The 20,096-nt window shown below is 44.3% G+C and overlaps 1 protein-coding gene across 2 annotated transcripts in view; it reads right to left on the bottom strand.

Annotated features, from left to right (window-relative positions):
* slc8a3 (solute carrier family 8 member 3) overlaps positions 1 to 20,096 on the bottom strand; it is a 117,494-nt gene that overhangs the window by 23,820 nt on the left and 73,578 nt on the right. For both annotated transcript variants that reach the window (XM_019277884.2, XM_010744381.3), the window contains exon 3: positions 9,611 to 9,717. In XM_019277884.2, coding sequence (XP_019133429.1) covers positions 9,611 to 9,717 — 107 coding nt within the window. The remainder of the gene's footprint in view (positions 1 to 9,610; positions 9,718 to 20,096) is intronic.

Below are 20,096 nucleotides of genomic sequence, written 5' to 3'. Positions count from 1 at the left end.
ACTGATGCAAGTTCATGAGGCAGGTGTGCAACGCTCGACACAAATCCCCGGCAATTACGACAAGAGAGAAAATAGTGCATCAGAGATGTTCTCTGAGCTCAAATGTCAACGTGGTGATTTAGAGAACGCAACACGGTACTAAAAAAAGCACTGAATTGTATTTCCACCGCGGCTGATTTTAAGGACTCTCACCTTCAGTGCATCGAACTCCAGAGTGAGCAGATCACCGAAATCATTTCATTGACGGACTGACACCAATTTGAGCCAAAACAATGACAACAGTGGCAAGAGACAATCATTTAAATTCTTAAAGTAACACTTTCACCATTTGGGGCAATCATGCTCATTCACGGTTAAATAAATAGATGGATACCAGGCCGATGTCTGTCTGCTAAATGCTTTATTATGATACCAGCAGCCGGTTAACTCATCTCAACTCATTGCAACCTTAGCCTAGTTGCAGTAGTTCTGCTTAAGCATTCAAATACAAGTTTTCAGGTTGTTGCTGCAGAATAAATATTGCTTAACTTTCCTACATATATATAAATATTGGAATTCTTCAATGTCAGTTCAGTGTCACCATCCTCCATCCTCCATCCTTCTCTCTGCTCCTCCTAAACTGAGCCGTGGTTACAAAACAGGCCGAGGTCGCGGGGTCACATCCCTGAATCGTCTGCCAACAGGTGGCGAGGCTGCTGCTCCTGCGAGGAGAGGCAGCTGTTCCCCATTGCTCACTCACCCAGGTTTCACCGCTTCCGCTGTCAGTAGCCGAAACGAGGCCAAAGCTCGGCGAGCCTCCGGAGAACTGATGAAAGCACCAGGAGACGGCTAAAACGGCGGCGGGTTGGAGGCTCCGGCGTCTCATTAGCCGAGGTGATAATGGATTTCTTTGTACGAGGTTCTGTTGTGTAATGATGCATATGATGGCGTGAGCCGACGTTAAAGGCCGACGCTGAATACAATTCAATTTCTACGGACATTTAATCCAAAGATCTTCAGATTATCACTTATCAGGTCTGCAGCAGCTCGTGCTCTCTCTGCTCGTCTGTTCAAATGCTGGAAAATGTACACACCTTTCCCCGGGGACGCAGAGTAACAGATGTGTCCTCACATTGCTGGTGTTGTACAATCAAGTAAATGGTAGTGTAATCCACACACACACACACACACACACACACACACACACACACACACTACACTGGAGGTCTCATTTTTTATTTAAAATGAGATTTACATAAATAAAGGAGAAAAGAATATTTTGTAGAAAATCTACAGCAGGCATCGTCCACCAGACAAACTGACTGAGGTCAAAATGAATTAATCCTGTGTCTGTCTGTCTGTCTGTCTGTCTGTCTGTCTTATACTACACTATAAAATGCTTTAAACTGGTCACAAATGTTTCCCTGCTTCCCCAAAAACAAAAACACAAGTTAACTAAATCTGAATAATTAACCCAAAGTTTATAAATATAAAACTAGCCAAATACGTCAACACGGTTAGTATTGTTTTCATTATTATGAAAAGAAATAAAAATGACATCTTAATATTAAACACACAGCTGGTTTAAAGGTCCAGTGTCCATTAGTATTTAGTTTGTCTGCTCTGGGCTACTGTAGAAACTTTTTTTAAGTAACAAAAACAGAAAGATTCATATTTTCAGATGATTACACATGCATGAAAACAGAGTTATTAATATTATATTCCATGTCTGCCTTCTTCTGAAGATCTTTAAACTGTTTTCTTCAAATTACAAAACAGAAAGGTCTCTCAAACAATGCATGCTGGGAAGTCAATTTCACTCCAGAAAGTTAATTTAAGTTGGTTGAACTCTCGGCAGTACGTTCACCCGACTCAGCACTTCAAAAAAAGTTCTGAAACTGTTGGATGATGAAAAATAGAAATTTGAAGTTAGATTTAGTAAAATATATATTTTAGGTTGATTCCACTAATAAAGTCAGATGTTTTACAGTTTATACTTCCTCCTCCATCTCTTGGATCACAGTGACAGAAACCAGCAGCAGCTCACTGTGACCTACCGGCACATCCACTGGGAGATCCCCAGTGCCGTCTGTAATGGCTGGTGTGGCTGCTGATAAGGAAGTGGAGTCTTTATCTCAGCCCAATTAGGCAGCTAATTGATTCAATACCAGTCATTTAGAGTTCCTCCAGGCCCAGGATTGAGCACTTCAGCCCTTTGAACAGACGTGAGATCCCCAGAGGAGAGAGAGAGCGAGTTCGACCCCACAAAGCCTGTAGATTATAATCTGGATGGAAAAAACCTACAGAGCTCTTCATGGTCAGGGAGAGCTCATAGTACCTTATCACACCACTAGAACACTGCGCTCTCGGTATGCAGGGTTCTTCAAGGTTCCTAAAGTCTCCAAAGGTAGAACGGGAGCCAGAGCTTTTACCTATCGAGCTCCTCCTCTGTGGAACAAGCTTGAGAACCATTCCTTAGTTATTCTGCTATATGCCTAGACTACTAGATTATATGTTATATGTTATATTCTGCAATTTTCTCTAAAGCTTCTCAACTCTATACCAAACAAACACAAGACACAGTCATTTTAGTTACATGTACTTCTGTAAATAATAGAAATGTTCGCCCATAATTAGTACAAAACACAGATGTTCAAATATTTTCCAGGATCCATGGATATTATTAGGAAAAAACTAAAGGATCTGAAAATCCCATTTTATGGCATTCTCATTATATTCTATAAATAATTGCATTCATGCAGAATTACAGTTAAACGTTGTCTTTATCACTGAAGACCACAGCACAGGCAGAAATATTGTTCTAATGCCAGTCTGACTTGTCCAGATCCAAATCACAATGTTAGAGCAAAAATTGGATTTGGATTTGGCCTTTCATTTCCCGTGGTGCTAATCCTACATCGCCTCCAGCTTTTCATTCCAGCGTTGCGAGGAAGCAAACAGCACTTTTTTTTTTTTCCTAGACGCGGAGATGACGCTGAAAGGAAAGATTCATTCGAGGTCAAATCCGGGTTGACTGCTAACAAAGGGATGATAAGCTTGACTTTTAAAGCAACACAAAGGGCAGGTTCATGAAACTCACTGAGTCATAGAGATTTATGCAGCCCGCGACCCCAGAAAAAGGGAAAGTAATGAGCTCTAAGTTCAGGCGTGGTGAGTTGGAGGAGACCAGGCGGAGGCTCACATGAAAACTCACGTGGTTACTCGATAGTAAACAAAACCTCAGATGGATGCTCACACACGTGAGTACAGACACAGCAGCATTAAAACCACTGTCAGGTTCCTGAGGGGGGATCTCCTGGGTTGGTTTCACTTTAGAGGATTTTATGGCTATAAATTGATTTCATTGACGGATCACTGCCAAACATTGACCACACCACATCTACTATTACTACTGCTATACTACTTCTAACTGTCACAGGTATCACTATGAGTACGTGAAAGTGAAAAGTTTTACATTATAACGTGAAAGTATCACGTTATTTCATGAAATGGAGTTATCACGTGATTTTGTGATATTAAATTATCACGTTATTTCATGATATGAAGTTATCACGTTATTTCATGATATGGTGATATTTTCACGTTATAACGTGAAAATATCAAGTATGGTTTTACTTGATTTCATAAGTTTACCAACACGTGTCCCTCACGTCATGGTTCAGTCCGTAAACTGACTATGGCTCGACTACATAACTTAATTCAATTATACTTTAATCTTGGTTTGAGACATGGTGACGTACTACAGTTGTTGAGCACTGTAGATGACATTGTTATCAGTATGCGTACTATCCGAAGGATTTTGAAGAACATGGGGTTGTACCGAAGAAAGAATGAATCCGACCCTCTTGAGGTTGCATCGTTTCTTATTGATCTGATCTCAAGTGAAACCATATATGATTCCTAACGTTTTCACGTTAAAAAATAAATATCACCATATCACGAAATAATGTGATAATTTCATGTTATAACGTAAGAAATATCACGTTTGCAGAGTGGCAGCAATGCGCTTCCGTAGTTTTTTGTACCAGGCTGTAAACATGTTTATTTCTGCTGTGAAGTTGGACATTTGAACATGGGGACTTATGGAGACTGACTCACTTCTGGAGCCAGCCTCAAGTAGACGTTAGAGGAACTGCAGTTTTTGGCACTTTTTTCCCAGCCACGGAGGTTGCCGCTTCGTCTTAAGGTGATCTTAACTGGTACAAATACCAAAGATGTAATTTGATTTGCTCAGTTTGAACTTGAACGGACCGAAAATGCAACAAAGCGACCTCTGGCATTTAATGTGGAGAGAGGAAAACAAACAGCTCGGCTGTCCGTTTGCTTAATTTCAAATTAGGACGACGTCCTGACACAGAAAACACAAGGACAAAAGGACAAGACCTCATAAATATAGTACAGATTTGATCTTTTTACACACATTTAATAGAGGATGAATACGAGTCAGAGTTCATGCTAATGTGTCAGTAAGGATCTATCCAGCTGAAGCGCCCTCAAGCAAGGCACCATATCCTGCAGGGGTGCCGTCTGTCGGGCAAAAATAAAATGAAATCAATGAATATGTCGTTATATTGCTTGTGTGCAAATAATAAAAACAGTCAAATAAATAAAAAGCATTCATTGTACGATACATTAAATAAAAAAACAAAAAACAAATCCTCACGTTTGTGAACATAAACTCAGGGATTGTTTTGCACTTTTCCTTGATGATCGTCTAATCTTTGCAGCGCTGTTTGCAGCCTGGATAAAAGATCCAAATGTGCTGAATGTCCAGTTACTTGTTGTTGTAGTTTGCTATGAGTAGGGCGAATAAGATGCAGTAAATAAATTATGAGAATTGGAGAGTCTTCTTCCTGAGGATGAAAATTGTCATGGCAAGGTCTGAAGCACACACACACATGATAAGAATGGACAGATTCAGAAAAAGAGGAAAGAAAGCACAGAGGACCGAGCGGCTCAAAAGTGTCTAAAAGAAATCAGTAGAGGGGAGGAAGGGATGGGTGGAGGTAGGGTGGGTCGGGTGTAGGCTTGGAAGTGAGGGACCTTCAAGTGACACTGCAAAAAGCTACAAAGCCGGAGCTGGCAGTGTCATCATTCATGTGCGGCGGTGTGCGGCTCTCACGCACTTCATCGCGTTTCTTCCTCGAGAAACGACGCTGCAGTGTTTGGAAGTGTTATATTAACATGAGCGTGCGTCTGCATGTGTCGCTGTGTTTGCGTGCGTGACTGTAGGATTAATGCCCCTCTCTCCCCCTCCCTGCGGTAATCCATCTCCCCGACCTGCCACTTTCCATTCAAATCATGCCCAGCGTAGGGAAATGTGCCACCCGTCAGTCCCCTCGCTCGGAGTGAGCTCTCATGGCATCTAAGGGCACTTCACATGCTGTTGTTTGAGCCTGGCCGGGTCCTTCTCCCAGTCCTCTTCATCTCTCACACACACACACACACATGTGAAGCCGAAGCAGGTCTGAACTCCAGGACAGATGAAGTTTGAATTAGACACGAAATTATTTAGTTGCCTTCATTACTCTGTATTCATCCTCGTGTTGAGTAAAGGCATTCAATAGGTATTGTAATAGATTTGGGCCATTGTAAATGGGTGTAGACCAAAATGACTCTGCAGGAAATTAGATCGGCCTTCAATCAGTCGGAGACACAACTGCAACTCGGCTCTCACCTAAAAATTTAACAGCGCTGCTCATTGTCATCATCGTCGTCGTCGTCTCCAGCAGCAGCCATAGTTCATTAATTGGTGCAGCTGCTTCCATCTATTCTCAGTCAACTGCTTCCAGACGAATAAGCAGCAGCCATTGAAGCGAACTGAATACCCTTCACCTCACCGTCAACTTCCAAACACTATGGCGGCCACAAAACAGGACGAGTGAAGAAACAACCTCTGTGGCTGTGAAGTGCAGTTCCTCTAACGTCCACTTGAGGCTGGCTCCAGAAGTGAGTCAGTCTCCATAAGTCCCCATGTTCAAATGTCCAACTTCACAGCAGAAATAAACATGTTTACAGCCTGGTACAAAAAACAGTTTTGGTCTCTGTAGCTAATTTCTCCGTTCATGACAACTGTACTGAGGGTGAATTTATATACAACTCACCTGTTCACATTATATTAAGGCTTAAAGTTATGCAGGATTAAGAGCGTGGATGCTTTAAATGACAGGTGGCTTGTTTGAGCAACCAGGTGTGTCATTCAGCCCACCTCAGGTTGGCCGATGGTCCACATCTCAGCTAATTTTTAGAGAAGCAGGTCAGCCAAGACGGCAGCGTCCAGCAGATTTTGAGCTTCAAACTGAAAACTGTGGGTGACGTCACACATGTGCTCTTTATTTTTTGTACTGCCGTTGCGTGGATCTAATGTGGCAGGAAACAAATGAGTCACAGGTGGCTTGTTTGAGCAACTAGGCTTCATTCAGCCGCCCCAGGTCCAGTTTTTGCCGATATTTAGACGGTGGCAGCCAGCGCTGCATATTTCTGGCTTCATTACGACACTTCGGGAACCTGTGGGTGACGTCACTCATGCTTTGTCCATTCTTTCTAACGTCATTGCACTGCAGGTTGCTCTGCTTTGTATGCATGAGCCTGAACACGAGCGTTCCTCCGTTATAAGTGTCTCACAGTCACTGAAATAAAGTCCATGTAGAAACTTGGAAGTGACCCTCAATGTGACTCTGCAGTGTTGTGTTATTGTTGCAGCAGCAGCAGCAGCAGTAGTGGAGTGGCTCGCCTGGCCACCTCACCAGAGGTGCTAATGGTATTGACCACTTCAGTATAAGTTAGAGAAGGGCATAGCTGGAGCCGGCAGTAAACAACTCCAGACTGACATGTCAGGGTGACTGTTGGCTTGATTGCTTTCATTACTCAAACACTGTCCAAAGTCAGACCTGCCAGCTTAGGACTGGCTCACATCTGCCAGCTTCTGCTATCAGCATCCCGGTGCATGAACAAATCTAAAGTTGCAATGAGTGATGCAACCGCTGGTAATAAATAAGAAAAAAAAGAAAAGACCTGAGAGTTCAATAAGATCTTATTTGGTGATCTATAATAGAGGAATAATGGGTAAAGGAGCACGTTTTTGTATCACTGGTGGAAAGGCTGCGTAGGAAAATGGAGCAAGGCTGTTGCATATGAAAAAAGCCAAACAAAACAAAGACTCTCATAGAATATTCATCAACACTGCTCCTCCACTCCGGCTTTAATAAGGAGAAAAACAAACCCAATCAGCCCCACATCAGCACTTATGAACAACAATATAATCGCCACATTACATATATATATAGAGATTATATATATATATATATATTATATATATGAAAAAGTATGAAATTATCATATCGTTCACATCACTGCGATCCAACAGGAGGGTATATATGTAACCTCTCTGCTAAACACAGATTTCATCAGCACGAGCACATTCATAAAAGATGATCCTGCGCGGGAAATAATACAGAAAAGCTTTTTCATTACCTCCTCATCATATATAGATCAAACATTTATTACCCTCGATCAAACATTCATTACCTCCTGCATTTAAAAAAAAAAAAAGTAACCAGACGTATTACTCATTGTCAACACCGGCTGCACTTTCATTAACGGCTGCACAGTCGCGTCGTCATCTTTCTTGTATCGCAGCGAGCGACATTTTAATCAGTCTGTGCGATAAATAAACACAAATATGTCAAACAGCGCGGAGGTGTACGCTATCGCCATGTCACACTCAGTCGTGACAGAGCAAAAAAAGAAAAGCTTGACTGGGTTTAGTTTGAAGTTTCATCAGGTATCTAACAGGAGTCACGGGATCATCTGAACCTTCAGAGTTCGACCCAAACAAAGCAGATGTTCTGATCTGTGCAGAATAAACCTTCATCCACTGGCATGTGTCATCCTCAGCTCCAGCTGTCGTCACATATCTTCATCTCTCTCTCTCTATCTCTTCCTCCACTTCCTCTACACCTATTCTGTCTGGAACAATCCTGACTCGTGTCGGGTGCACTGAGAGACTGGAGACTTAGAAACAGATTTAAAGTGAGTACACATAAATTTAGCTTTACAGCAGCCCAGACTTTGTTTACTTTACAACATGCAACGCAATAATGTCAGACACACAACATGTCTATCTGAAGTTTAGATAATATTAGCTGCCATAAGCTCATAGGTTTGAGTCGAACCTGGGTCACTGCTACTTAAGATCATTAAAATATGTCATTGTTCATAATATGAATACTGGGCACAAAGACTAGAAACAGTTAACCTTCCCTTCAAGATTACAGGCAGTTGTTTGAGAGTGAATGCACAGTGGTCCATGTTATAATAACACATCTGTCAGTGTATTTATTGACATTAAATATTACATTATAAGCACCTCATTTGGCTCCTATTCACACGTTATTATTCACAGAAACGAAACACAGGAGTGGAATCATTTTACTGATATTACAAACAGTGTGACAGACAGGTGGTGTGTGTGTGTGTTTATCAGTGTGTGTGTATGTGTGTGTAAAACCTTTGCAGACACGCAAAGAGAATAAAAAAACAAGAAGCATCGCGGAGCAGCGGAGGAGTGTTTGGAGTGATGCAGCCGTCACTCATAGAGACCTGCATGGTAACCAGCTCTTCATCATGACTCTTACTCCGAGAACGCGGGGAGCCGACACCAGACTCAGACTGAGCTGCCAGACCCAATAACGTAAACATAATGAGCTGTAGTGTTTAGAGGCAACAGCCAAGTGTTAGATTCTGCACCCGGCTCGTGAGCCTCTCTCCCGTCCCCCCGGCCTTCAGCGCGGTTAGATAACGCCGCGTTAGATAACGCTGCGTTAGAATCTTAAGAGGAGAATGCCTGTCGGCTTCTTTCAGCAGACATTACTGCAGACATGACAGGCTGCAAACAAAAACTTCTGATGAAAACTTGCTCTGATTTGAATTCTTCTCCGTCCTGCTTTTATATTTCTGCGTTCACCTCGCTGCAGCCTGAAGACACAAGCTTGTTGTGCAGAGGAATATGATCTTGCAGTGAGTAACGTGGCCCCTGCCGACGGATACACGACCTCAGTGTGAGCTGCACACAGAATACCATCAGAGAAAGAGTTTAGCTTCATGAAGTTACACTTTAAACTATTAAACTGTGACTTACACAGTCTAATAGCAAAAAATAAATCAATAATCTCATTTCACCGACAGAAATGTGTTTGTATTTTTCGCCCCGAGAAGGCGCATGCATTTAAAAATACCTACTGGACGCTCGCATTTAGGTAAAACGTGCCTTTACATAATAATGGCTACTTGCTCCGTGGAGATGGTAAATCATAGCGGCTCCTCCTAGACTCCCTGTTCTCTCTTTTTATGCAGATGACGGCGTCGTCTGGGGGAGCCTGTCATTATGATGGGGATGGAGCGTTTTGTGGTTCGATTGTGTGGGAGTTCTAGGTGTAATATGAAAGCGTCGGCTATGAGATGGAGTCCTTAGGAGCACAGCGGTGTAAAAATAGAGGGAGGCAGGGGGTTAATGGAGGAGATACAGCTGAGTTTGGGGGAAAGGAAGTGAGAGAAAAGACACTGACAGCGTGTGAGAGAGAAAAGAAAGAAAGAAGGTTCAGTACTGCACCTTTCTGCAGACTCATGTCTACCATGCGAGGCTCGGCCAGCTCCAGGAAGAAGTTCTTGTTTTTCTCATACTCCTCATCGTCAATAACTTTCACGTGAATAACTTTGCTCAATAACTTTCACGTGAATAACTTTGCTGCAAAAAGGGGGGGGAGGGGGATAACAGGGGGAAGGGGGCGTGAAAGGAGAAGGGGGGAAGAGAAGAAGAGAAAGGTTAATTTGTGATGGAGGGACACAGGAAGTGCACTGTAAGTGGGATTAATAATCAGCATGGAAGAAAGGTTAGGAGGTGAAAAGGTCAGCTCGGCGTTGTCTGTCGCCGGGCCGGACTCAGGTTGAGCATTCATTGGCGGCCACGGATCGTCATGACAACAACATTCATCACGGCGTCTCATACAAGGCGGCGAGCGGTGGTTGGAAAAAGCAGAGTCCGTAGCGGCGGTGGGGGGAGGATAAAAGAACACAATGAAGTGAAAACAGCAGCGTGTAATCAATCAGGTTGTAGAATGTGTAAACGGACATTTCACAAGGGCGAAAAGGTGCGCGAGCGAGCGATGAATGAAAGAAAAGTGTCGCCGTCCAAATCGATTTTTATGGCTCGGTGTTTCAGTCAGAACACTTTCAATGAGACGGCTGGCTGGACACCGCGAGGACTCCCCCCCACTCCAACCCACCGACCGCCATCGAAGGCACAGATGAGGCAGATAAGAGAGAAGCAGCTTATTGCTGAGGTTATTGCTCCGGTTTGAGCAGAACACCCCTTTAATGAAGTCAAATGTCTGGAGGGGAGGAGGGGGGGTGTGACATCATCTCACAGAAAACAGCTCAATATGGCGCCTCAGCAACGCCGGCGGCGTTCTGGACACTGATCGCCCTAATTGATCTTTTTAAAGAGTTATTGACGAGCGCAGGCAGTTAAGTGGTCAATAGGTACCCCAGATGTCTCCGCCGCCGCCTCGCCCTATAGCAGTGGGTGGAGGGGGGGCGACTCCTCGAGGAATAGGAATTCAGCTGGACTCATGCAAAACGACAACAAACCATGACGCTCCGCTCGGCCTCGGAAAGCATCCCATGCGAGCGGCAGACGAGTCAACAATAGTCGACAGTGGCGCAGCTAGCCTTGAAATAGGGATGACATACTTTATTATGTGTCTGACATCTCACGGGAAGATGTGTTTCCTCTTCATCCGAGCAAAAATACCATTTTTTTTTACGGATGTTTGGAAAGCGGGAGTTCAGCACGGCGGCATTCATTATGGATGGCTGCTCGTGTATGGAGTCAAACAGCAGCTCGTTCCCTGACATCCCCGCGTGTTCCTGCAGCACCGTGACACACAGCGTGGCTCGTGTCAGTCAGAACGCTGACACACACTTTTACTCGCATACACACAAACACAGATATTTATAGACACACACACACACACACACACACAGTGAGGAAACGTGTAAATAAACTATTAATCTGAGCATTTGTAGAGGAATTAAAATGTAGTTCTAGTAGCAGTACTGTAATGCACAGATAAATCCCTTTCTCTGGCCGGTGTGCTTGCAGTTCTGGATGTGCATCCCGCTCGCCGAGAGGGGGGAGTCGGCTATCTGAGATCCCGTTAGCACACCACACACACACACACACACACACACACACACACAGCAGAACAATCCATCTCTCTTCATATCCCACCGGCAGGGCTTTCCTCAGATTGCAGGGCGAGATGTCTGCAGTGCTGCTACCGCCATCAGGGATGAGAAGAGAAAGCACTGGAGTCTAATGGACGAGTGGGATCTGGCAAACACACACACACACACACACACACACACACACACCGCCTGGCTGTGGTAATGAACGGCGCTCTTGCCTGACATGCATGTGGGAGAAACCACAAGACGATTACCGCACAACCGTGCACGCATGCAATAAACAGCCATACACTTAACGACATGGCTGATTAACCTGCTGGAAGGACCCCGGGGACATTTTTCTTTCTGCTCAGCTCCTGTTTCCTCCCCCCACTGTGCAATACAATGCATATAATGCTCGGATGATACCTGAGCTGTGCTGTGATTTGATTAAACACGGTAATTTAGGAGCATAAAACAAATAAACACAAAACAGATGAAGCTCATTAAAGTAATATAAACTACTTTTGTCACACAGCCTCTTTAAAGCCGCACTCATTGATTTTTCATCATTGAATAAATTACACAGCAAAATAAGTTTCTGGCTCTTGTTCACCAGCTCTCGACTCCTGCATCTGGAAATGATGCCGACGGCGGCGAGAGTGAACCGGAACAGTAAAGCTGTGAGCCATGAAACCAAAACAACGTGCTGAAAGGCGCTAAAAAAGCTACGTAGAGCTGAGAACTGCCAAACCTGTTGATAACGGGTAATTTCATCCATTGTCGTTATGAAATATTGATTAGAGGAAGGCTTTAAGATTGAGTCATAAAGCAGAACCCACCTTACAACCTTCATCATGTCAGCATCAAATGATATTTGTGCTTTATTGCTGCATATTTCCATTAAATCGGCACAAACCAGTTGACGCACGGAGCCTCTGGGATCGCACAAACTTAATATAGTAATAACAATATATTAGAGCAACTCGACACTTTTTAAAACATAATTAAAGTCCAGTTAGATCTGATTCTGTGCCACGCTTCAGTTACGTGGCCCTAATTTAACGAGGGACTTATGGAAGTCAATAAAAAACAATCATGCAATAATCAACAGGCGTGTTAGCATCATGGAAGCTGCTTCACGCATTAACAACATGTCGCACCTTTGCGTGATATTTCCCTGGAGCTCGACGACAGAAATTAACTTGTCACCTACACGTACATCACGTGTTGCTAGTCCACATGATGCACGGCAAGCCGCTGTGTTAATGTGAACTTAACAGATTGTGACACAACGTGCCTCATTCATAAAGAAAAGAAGACACACACACACACACACACACACACTCTCACACACTCGCAGGTCATGTGTTGCATTTGTCGAGTATCTGTGTCTGTTTTCATGATGCACGCCCCTGGCAACTGCTGACAAATACCGTTCATACAGAAATAGATACACCTTCAGGCACAACACACACACACACACACACGCACACACACATGGATCAGTGCAGTGGGGAACATTAAGCAACATTTGCATTTGTCTATGACGAACATCAATAATTCATCCATCTATCCCAACATCTGGCATCAGCCGCTGTGGAAGCTGCAAAAAGCCGCTCTGAGCAAAGCAGGATTGTGTGTGTGTGTGTGTGTGTGTGTGTGTGTGTGTGTGTGTAGTGACAGGGACACAATCAAACACCTGCTGTTCACACAAACACAAATCACAGTGCAGTGTTTACAGGGACTGTCCTGCTGCCTGCGTGGTGGTGGTGGCGTAACATGAATGGGCTTCACGGCGGCGTGTTGACAGAGAAGACACACGGGTTGTGACAGTGCGCGGCAGACGGCGTGCTCATGTACTGACTCACAGGTACATGCATGTATGCTCACACGTCTCCAGCGTACTGTTTTTATTTATGGTGTCTTGATACGTCTTTTTTTTTTTAACCTTCTCTCTCAGCTCTGTGCCTGAGCTGCTGTGATGTCAGTTCTGTCAGTGTGGAGTCAAACCATGTTCTGAGGTTGTTTTGGATACGTTGGTATCTCTTTATCTAGATAGAACGATAGAACGATAGAACGATAGATAGATAGATAGATAGATAGATAGATAGATAGATAGATAGAACCACTCTATTGTTTAAGCAGGAGGTCATGTCGTGGATGAGCACTGAGCACTTTGTGGAGCGTCCCCAGCTCAGAGCGACCCTTCTTGATCAGATTGCCCTCCTGTTCCAAGCATGAAGCAGAAACTACAGCAGCTGAGAAATGTGCAAAAAAATGCCAAGTTTGTCCGTTCTGGGCTACTGTAGAAACACGGCAGTTCAACATGGAACACCGTGGAAGACGACCGAGGCATCTGTAGATATAAAGGCTCATTCTAAGGTAACAAAAACAGAATAATTCTTATTGTGAGATGATTATACACTCAATATTATATTTCATTACTGTCATTCTATAACAGAGCCCCCTAAATTCTAAATACGTCTGTCCGTCCTGGGAGAGGGATCCCTCCTCTGTGGCTCTTCCTGAGGTTTCTCCCACCTTGTTTCCCTGTTAAAGGATTTTTGTGGGCAAGTTGTTCCTCACTCGAACCGAGGGTCTAAGGACAGAGGGTGTCACTCCCTGTACAGATTGTAAAGCCCTCAGAGGAAAATGGACTTTGTGACTTTGGGCTGTACAAATAAAATTAATTTGATTTGATTTGATTTAAATCTGACACGTTGTATTGAGGTTGTTTCATTAGGAGTCACCTGCTGTAACCTGGTGTACTTGTCTTTATACTAAGCTATGCAAACCAAATGATCTCCCTTTTTTGAGAGGCCATAAGTCCCATTAACTGTTCTTTCTTGTTGCATCCCTTCTTTGAGGGATAAACTATAACATGAGCCACGTAAACTCCCTTCATGCTGCGAGACGACAGACAAAAATCTGCCCAAAAAGTGTCAGTACAACGAAGTCCAAAGGATGTCAGCGACACTAATGTGTAAAAATGAACGTGTTAATGATTTATTGATGCCAGCATGCTAGACATAGCACCCTTAAGTTGAGTGTTAGTGTGGGAAGTGCCACTGGGTAATGACGGGCGATTAGAGGGTTCACACCTCCCTGCAGACAGCGGCCTCTGCCTGCCGTCCTTCCTTCCTTCCTCCCTCCTTCCTTCCTTCCTTCCTTCCTTCCACCGAGTCCAGAGCAGATGGAGGAGGGGTGAAAGGAGAGATGAAAACAGTGAAGGGAGTGAGACATGAAAGTGGAGGTGGTGCAGGCTCGTGATGGAGAGGCAGATGTAGAGTGTCTTTCTCTCTCTTCTGTTCTGCGGCCAAAAACCACACTGCGGCTGAAATGTGCTTTAGCTGCCGCCTCCTCTGCTCTTCCTCCAATGCCTCTTCTTCTTCTTCTTCCTCGACAGCAGATTTACCGTTTCGCTCTCCTCCCTGGCTTTCTCTCCACAAACACTAAATAATACTGTGTAACCGCTCGGAGTGTGAAACCGCTGTGGTGGAGTAACACATCAGAGGAAGTGATATGTGTTGTATCCAATCTCCGCTTCAGAATCTTCTCGGTCTTCTCTGACCCTAAAACTCGCTCAGCTTTCACTCTTCTTTTTTTGTCAGGTTTTCACGAAAAACTTGGAAGACTTTTGTACTCGGGGCGAGAGGAGGAACAGCAGCTAAAAGTGCCGCAATTAAATACGACCTTTCTTTTCTCTCTGCCTGGCCCTCTGTAGAAAAACACCTGCTGCCACTGACCCGGGCCCGGAGCTTTTCTGGTTTTGAACCAAAGACAACCTTTTCAAATTCTGCCTCCGCGTCTCTTCCCTTAATCGACTGAGTGCTTTTCAGTCTTTCGACCTCACGCAACGCTGCATTTAACCACTGCTGAAGCAAACAGGACAACAACATGCATGACTTTCACTTCACTGCAGCTATGAGGACTTAATGGTGGCTGGATTAGTTCAAAATTAAAGCAGAAAAAGTCTGTGTAAAGCAGGGGTCTCCAAACTACGGCCCGCAGGCCACATCCGGCCCGTCTAAACAATTGGAGTGGCCCACTTAACGATCCCAAACAATCCCTCTAAACATGGCCTATTTTTCAAAATTGCATTTTCCTATTATAAAACATCCACAGTTAATTATTAAGCTTGGCATTCTAATTAAAATCTACCTTATCTACGAACTATTTACAGTACTAGCTAATTTTCATCCCCTCACACAATGGTATATTCCGATGTGACTTTGCCCGTGATCAACTTCCGCGCAGTCTGCCTGGGGGATTCGACACGGCGCTTCCCGGGGCCGTAAACTTAATGCTCGCTGCGCCCTCTCTGCGACTGTCAAATCGCAATTTATCGCAACTTTCACTTCCTCACGCAACAAAATCGCAACAAAAATGTAAAAAGCACCGCAGCTTTCACCGCAATTTTTTTTGAAAACCTCATGCAACATCAGGGATTTTAGGCCGCAACTATTTCAAAAAAGGCCCGTGAAATCCTGGTGGGACTGATATCATTTCCGGTTATAGACTGACTGCCCCCCATCACAGAAAGGCAAGTTGATGTGGCCCGCACCGAAAAAAGTTTGGGGACCCCTGGTGTAAAGTAAGAATAAATATGTGTTCTGAGTTTGTCAGACCAATGAAGAAAGTGTTATTAACCACCCAGCCAAATTGGAATGATTAAAAATATTAAGTCTATGAAATTAGGCATCAAAATCAGAGTCAGATGAGTTCATAAAATGACATGACTAACTTTAAAAACACTCTGAGCTGAGATGAATTCATCTCTGTCTCTCTGCTCAGGGTGGCCTCAGCGTGTCATCGAGCCGCCCTTTAAGGACCGCCCACAAAATCCTGAAAACTGGTGAAAAACTGTTTGGACCTCGGACTCCACATTTAATTTCCAACATATTTAATGTATTTTAAAGTGAATTTAATAGTAGTAATTTAAAGTGAATCAGCCCAAACACACGCCAGAAAATGAAAAGAAGATGTGTTATTAGTCTCCTACAGCGTCAGGTCTCAGCCTCGTCAGATCGTGGCGACGTCTGATTCAAATGCATTCAAAAAGATGGTAAGCGGACGGGGTAAAAAAAAAAAAAAAAGGTCCCAGTGCCTCATGGGAAATCAGTGCCTTAATTAAGCAGGCCTGCTTTCTGTCACCAAGCGCAGGGATTATGTGGCTCGCTCATTATAGTCCTGATTATTGCTTTTGCCCAGCAATCACAGCAAAAAAAAAAAAAGGCAGTAAACACATTTGTCAATGATTTCTTGCCAATCAGATGACAAACACATCAGATGTAATGTAACACACCCACCACACAGGCCTGTATGCTCCTCGTCTCCTTTCTCTTTATGCGCACTTGATTTCTTTTCATGCGGCATGACAAACAAATCCGAGCACGCCGACAAAGAGCTGAAACTTTTATGAGCAGGGAGGTAAAAACGCTTTTTGAAGTGGCGACTGACCGGCTGAAGTCAGGCATCAATATTGCATAAACAAAAAAATGACTCACGCAATCACACAAAACTCTCCATTTGCCCACCTGAAAATGTGGCAGGGCACAAGCTCGAGCTCTGATTGCAAGCTGAGCGAGTCGCTGCAGCTGTGCCAGATTTGAATAAAAACTTCATCTGCTGCCAACGAGTCCCAGTTTGGACTCACATCCAGAAATAAGCAGGAGAGAGGTATGCACCATGTTCACAAATGACCTGATGTAAGCGCTCCTTGTTATGTTCAATCACAGCGAGGCGGCGGGGTGGCCTTGTACTGAGAGAGAGACAATCGTTCATCCAGAGGACCCGAATTCAAGCCCCTGTTATTGGCAAGCATCCTCCGTGCTCAAGTGTCCTTGAGCAGCTCATGAAGGGTGCGATCACATTTAGAAGTTTTTATTTAAAGAGACTGATTTGTGAGACGTCCAATCACTCTTGCTTTGTGTCTGCTGTCCGATCGGACTCGTGGTTATTTAGAAATAAGAAAAATGGAAGACAGACTCAGAGAGGCTGTTAAAGATGATTCATTGAGATGTATTTACCTAAATACCAAGAATTCACTTCTTGGTGTCACAAAGTGATCTAAAGACAGCACGCGTTTGATTTACTGCAAGAAAATCTTCAACTCTTTAACCAATTAGCTCGACAACGTAGGAACAAAATGATCTAAACTCACTCTGCCTGGTAGCTGCTGGGTGTTAAAGTTACAGGTTTCCAAAGCACATCATTTATTTTCTGCTTGTGGCTCTCATATCGTAACGTAATCCACGTCTGAGGCTGATGTTGTGTTTTGTGCTGGTGATGTGACGTGGTGTCAATTTGGTTGAAGCCGAATAAATCTTCAGTACATTGGGGCGCCCCATGTGTGGAGGCTGTAGTCCTCGCTGCAGCTGGCCCCGGTTCGAGTCCCGCATCGGACCGCTAATTTACTGCGTGTCACTCTCTGCCCCCTGCTTCCTGTCTATCTTCAGCTGTATTATCAATAAAAAAAGCATAAAAGGCCAAAAAAATTATCTTCAGTACATTAAGCCGGCGGTCTCCAGGCGCTCTGACAACGCCCAAAGGGCGTTGCGGTACTTCTGTTGTGCTACAAGCAGTATAAGGTGCCGCCAAGCAGCAACTGCTGTGGTTCAGAAATGAAGCCAATGCGGAACTGCAGTTCCTCTAACGTCCACTTGAGGCTGGCTCCAGAAGTGAGTCAGTCTCCATAAGTCCCCATGTCCAAATGTCCAACTTCACAGCAGAAATAAACATGTTTACAGCCTGGTACAAAAACAGTTTTGGTCTCTGTAGCTAATTTCCCCGTTCATGACAACTGTACTGAGGGTGAATTTATATACAACTCACCTGTTCACATTATATTAAGGATTAAAGTTATGCAGGATTATTAGTGTGAACGCTCTGTATAGCATCTTTAAACAAGGCAGTTCAGGTAGATTTACATAAAAAGGCACAGTGAGCTGGTTGGTCGGACAAAACACAAAATTTAGAGATGGGAAATTGTGACCGCTCATTTCTATCATAGATATATAATGATGATGATGAAAATAATAATTAGCTGCAGCTCCACACTGAGATTCCCTCTGAATTCATCCGCTGTGCCTGTGCATGAGTTTGGCTCCCAAAGAAAAACATCCATAAATACAGTGTGTCAGCTTCAAAACAACCAGTTAGAAACCAGTGCTTGATGTCACATTCACCTCGTCCACTGTTATTTACTGTCAAAACCCTCGGTGTGTTCAGCCTTCAGCCTGAGCAATCGACACCCTAATCGCTGCGAGCTCAGGGGACACGGGGCTGTAGTTGACTCTGGAGGAAGGGTGACGGGGTCACGGCGACAGACTGATCAATAAAATATCATATGACTTTACAATATCAGTTAGAGGACGCGGGCTGGATGTCTCATCGGGGCTACAGCAGCGGCAGATACGCACATAAACACGCAGATACACAAAACCAGATGGAAAGGTGAAGCCTCGCAGCGAGGCGCGTGCTCCTGCAACTCACGGACGTGTAGCTCATGATGAGAGCTCACAGCGAGGACCCAGCCAGGTTTATTAATACCGTTGCTAAGAGGGCAGTCACGAAGCTGGACGAGGAGTTCGGATTATCCGAATTCCGAGGCAGGACTGCAGCTGTCCACGCCGTCAGCCGTGTCACCTTCTTCGACGTGGCCTGGTGGTCTCACACAACCTGTATCCATCTCCGTGGGAACAGTAAATCTCTCTTTTAGCTTACCTAGTGGGCAGCTGGTCAGATTACAGTGTGTGTTAGGATTTAAGAGAGGTGCAGCGTGATCAAATGTGCCCCCTAAGTGACAAGATACAACCCGATCCAGTGGATCTCTCACATTCTCAGGTCGAGGACTCGGATATCTAATGCGCCCCGACCCGCTCCCATTTGCTGCTCTCGCTCTCACTTGTTGTCATGGATACAAAACCCCCTTTCACCAGCCCCGGCTCGCTCTCTAAATGCGACACATGACACACGACCACTTTCTGTAAAACTTCAACCTTTTCCATTCATTTCTATTCATTCGGCTGCACCGAGCTAAGCAGCACAATGAAACTGTCCCTGGGGGGAATAAAGTGTCCTAACAGGTTTACCTCTGTCTGCTGACACACAGTCTATTACTTCATCTGCACGCTTCTCTGACAAACACACACAAACACACACACACACAGACCTCAGCAGCTGATGCAAGTGGAGGAAGAGGACAACCAAGGAGATCACACGGTGGCAGCTCGCTTCCTGTGTCCTGTCAGATTACACACTGGCACTCCAGTCCTTAAACCCATTGCCCAAACACATCAATAACACCAGAGAAAGGCTGTGCATATGGCGCCTTTGTGCTGCAACTGTAACTCTCTCCTTGTACAACGGGGACATCCTCTGCAGCCCAGAGATGGATAACACGGTGAACAACAAAGGGACGCAGAACATAAAGCCGCTCTGGGCCCTGCAGAGAGCCGCCACCTGCAGTCATGAGTCCGCATCCGGAGCCACGTGATCACGACACCCGGTTAGCTCTGAATCTGTTGTGTTGTAACGATTAGTTATTAATTGATCGACAAAGAGTTAAACAAATATATATATATTATGCTAGCTCCTGAAATATGAGGATGTTTTTGGGACTGTCTGAGCAAAAAAAAAGTGAAAAACTGAGATGAGCAAACTGTTTTATGTCCTTTAATGTATCTGAATTGAATAAATCAAAATAAAATTGACAGATTAATCAATGAAAAATGTTTAAAAATTGCAGCTCTAAAGGTTTCCTTGGGTCCTTGTTTTGTTTGTTTGTCTCGTGCACTCACACAAAGACATGAATGTACATGGGTGACACATTCCTGCTCCGTCACTTTGACATCACATGACGGATC

Source organism: Larimichthys crocea, chromosome XXIV, assembly GCF_000972845.2.
Source record: "Larimichthys crocea isolate SSNF chromosome XXIV, L_crocea_2.0, whole genome shotgun sequence".
NCBI classification, from domain to species: domain Eukaryota; kingdom Metazoa; phylum Chordata; class Actinopteri; family Sciaenidae; genus Larimichthys; species Larimichthys crocea.
Note: the sequence above shows the minus strand (reverse complement) of the source record. Positions and strands in the feature narration are given on the sequence as shown.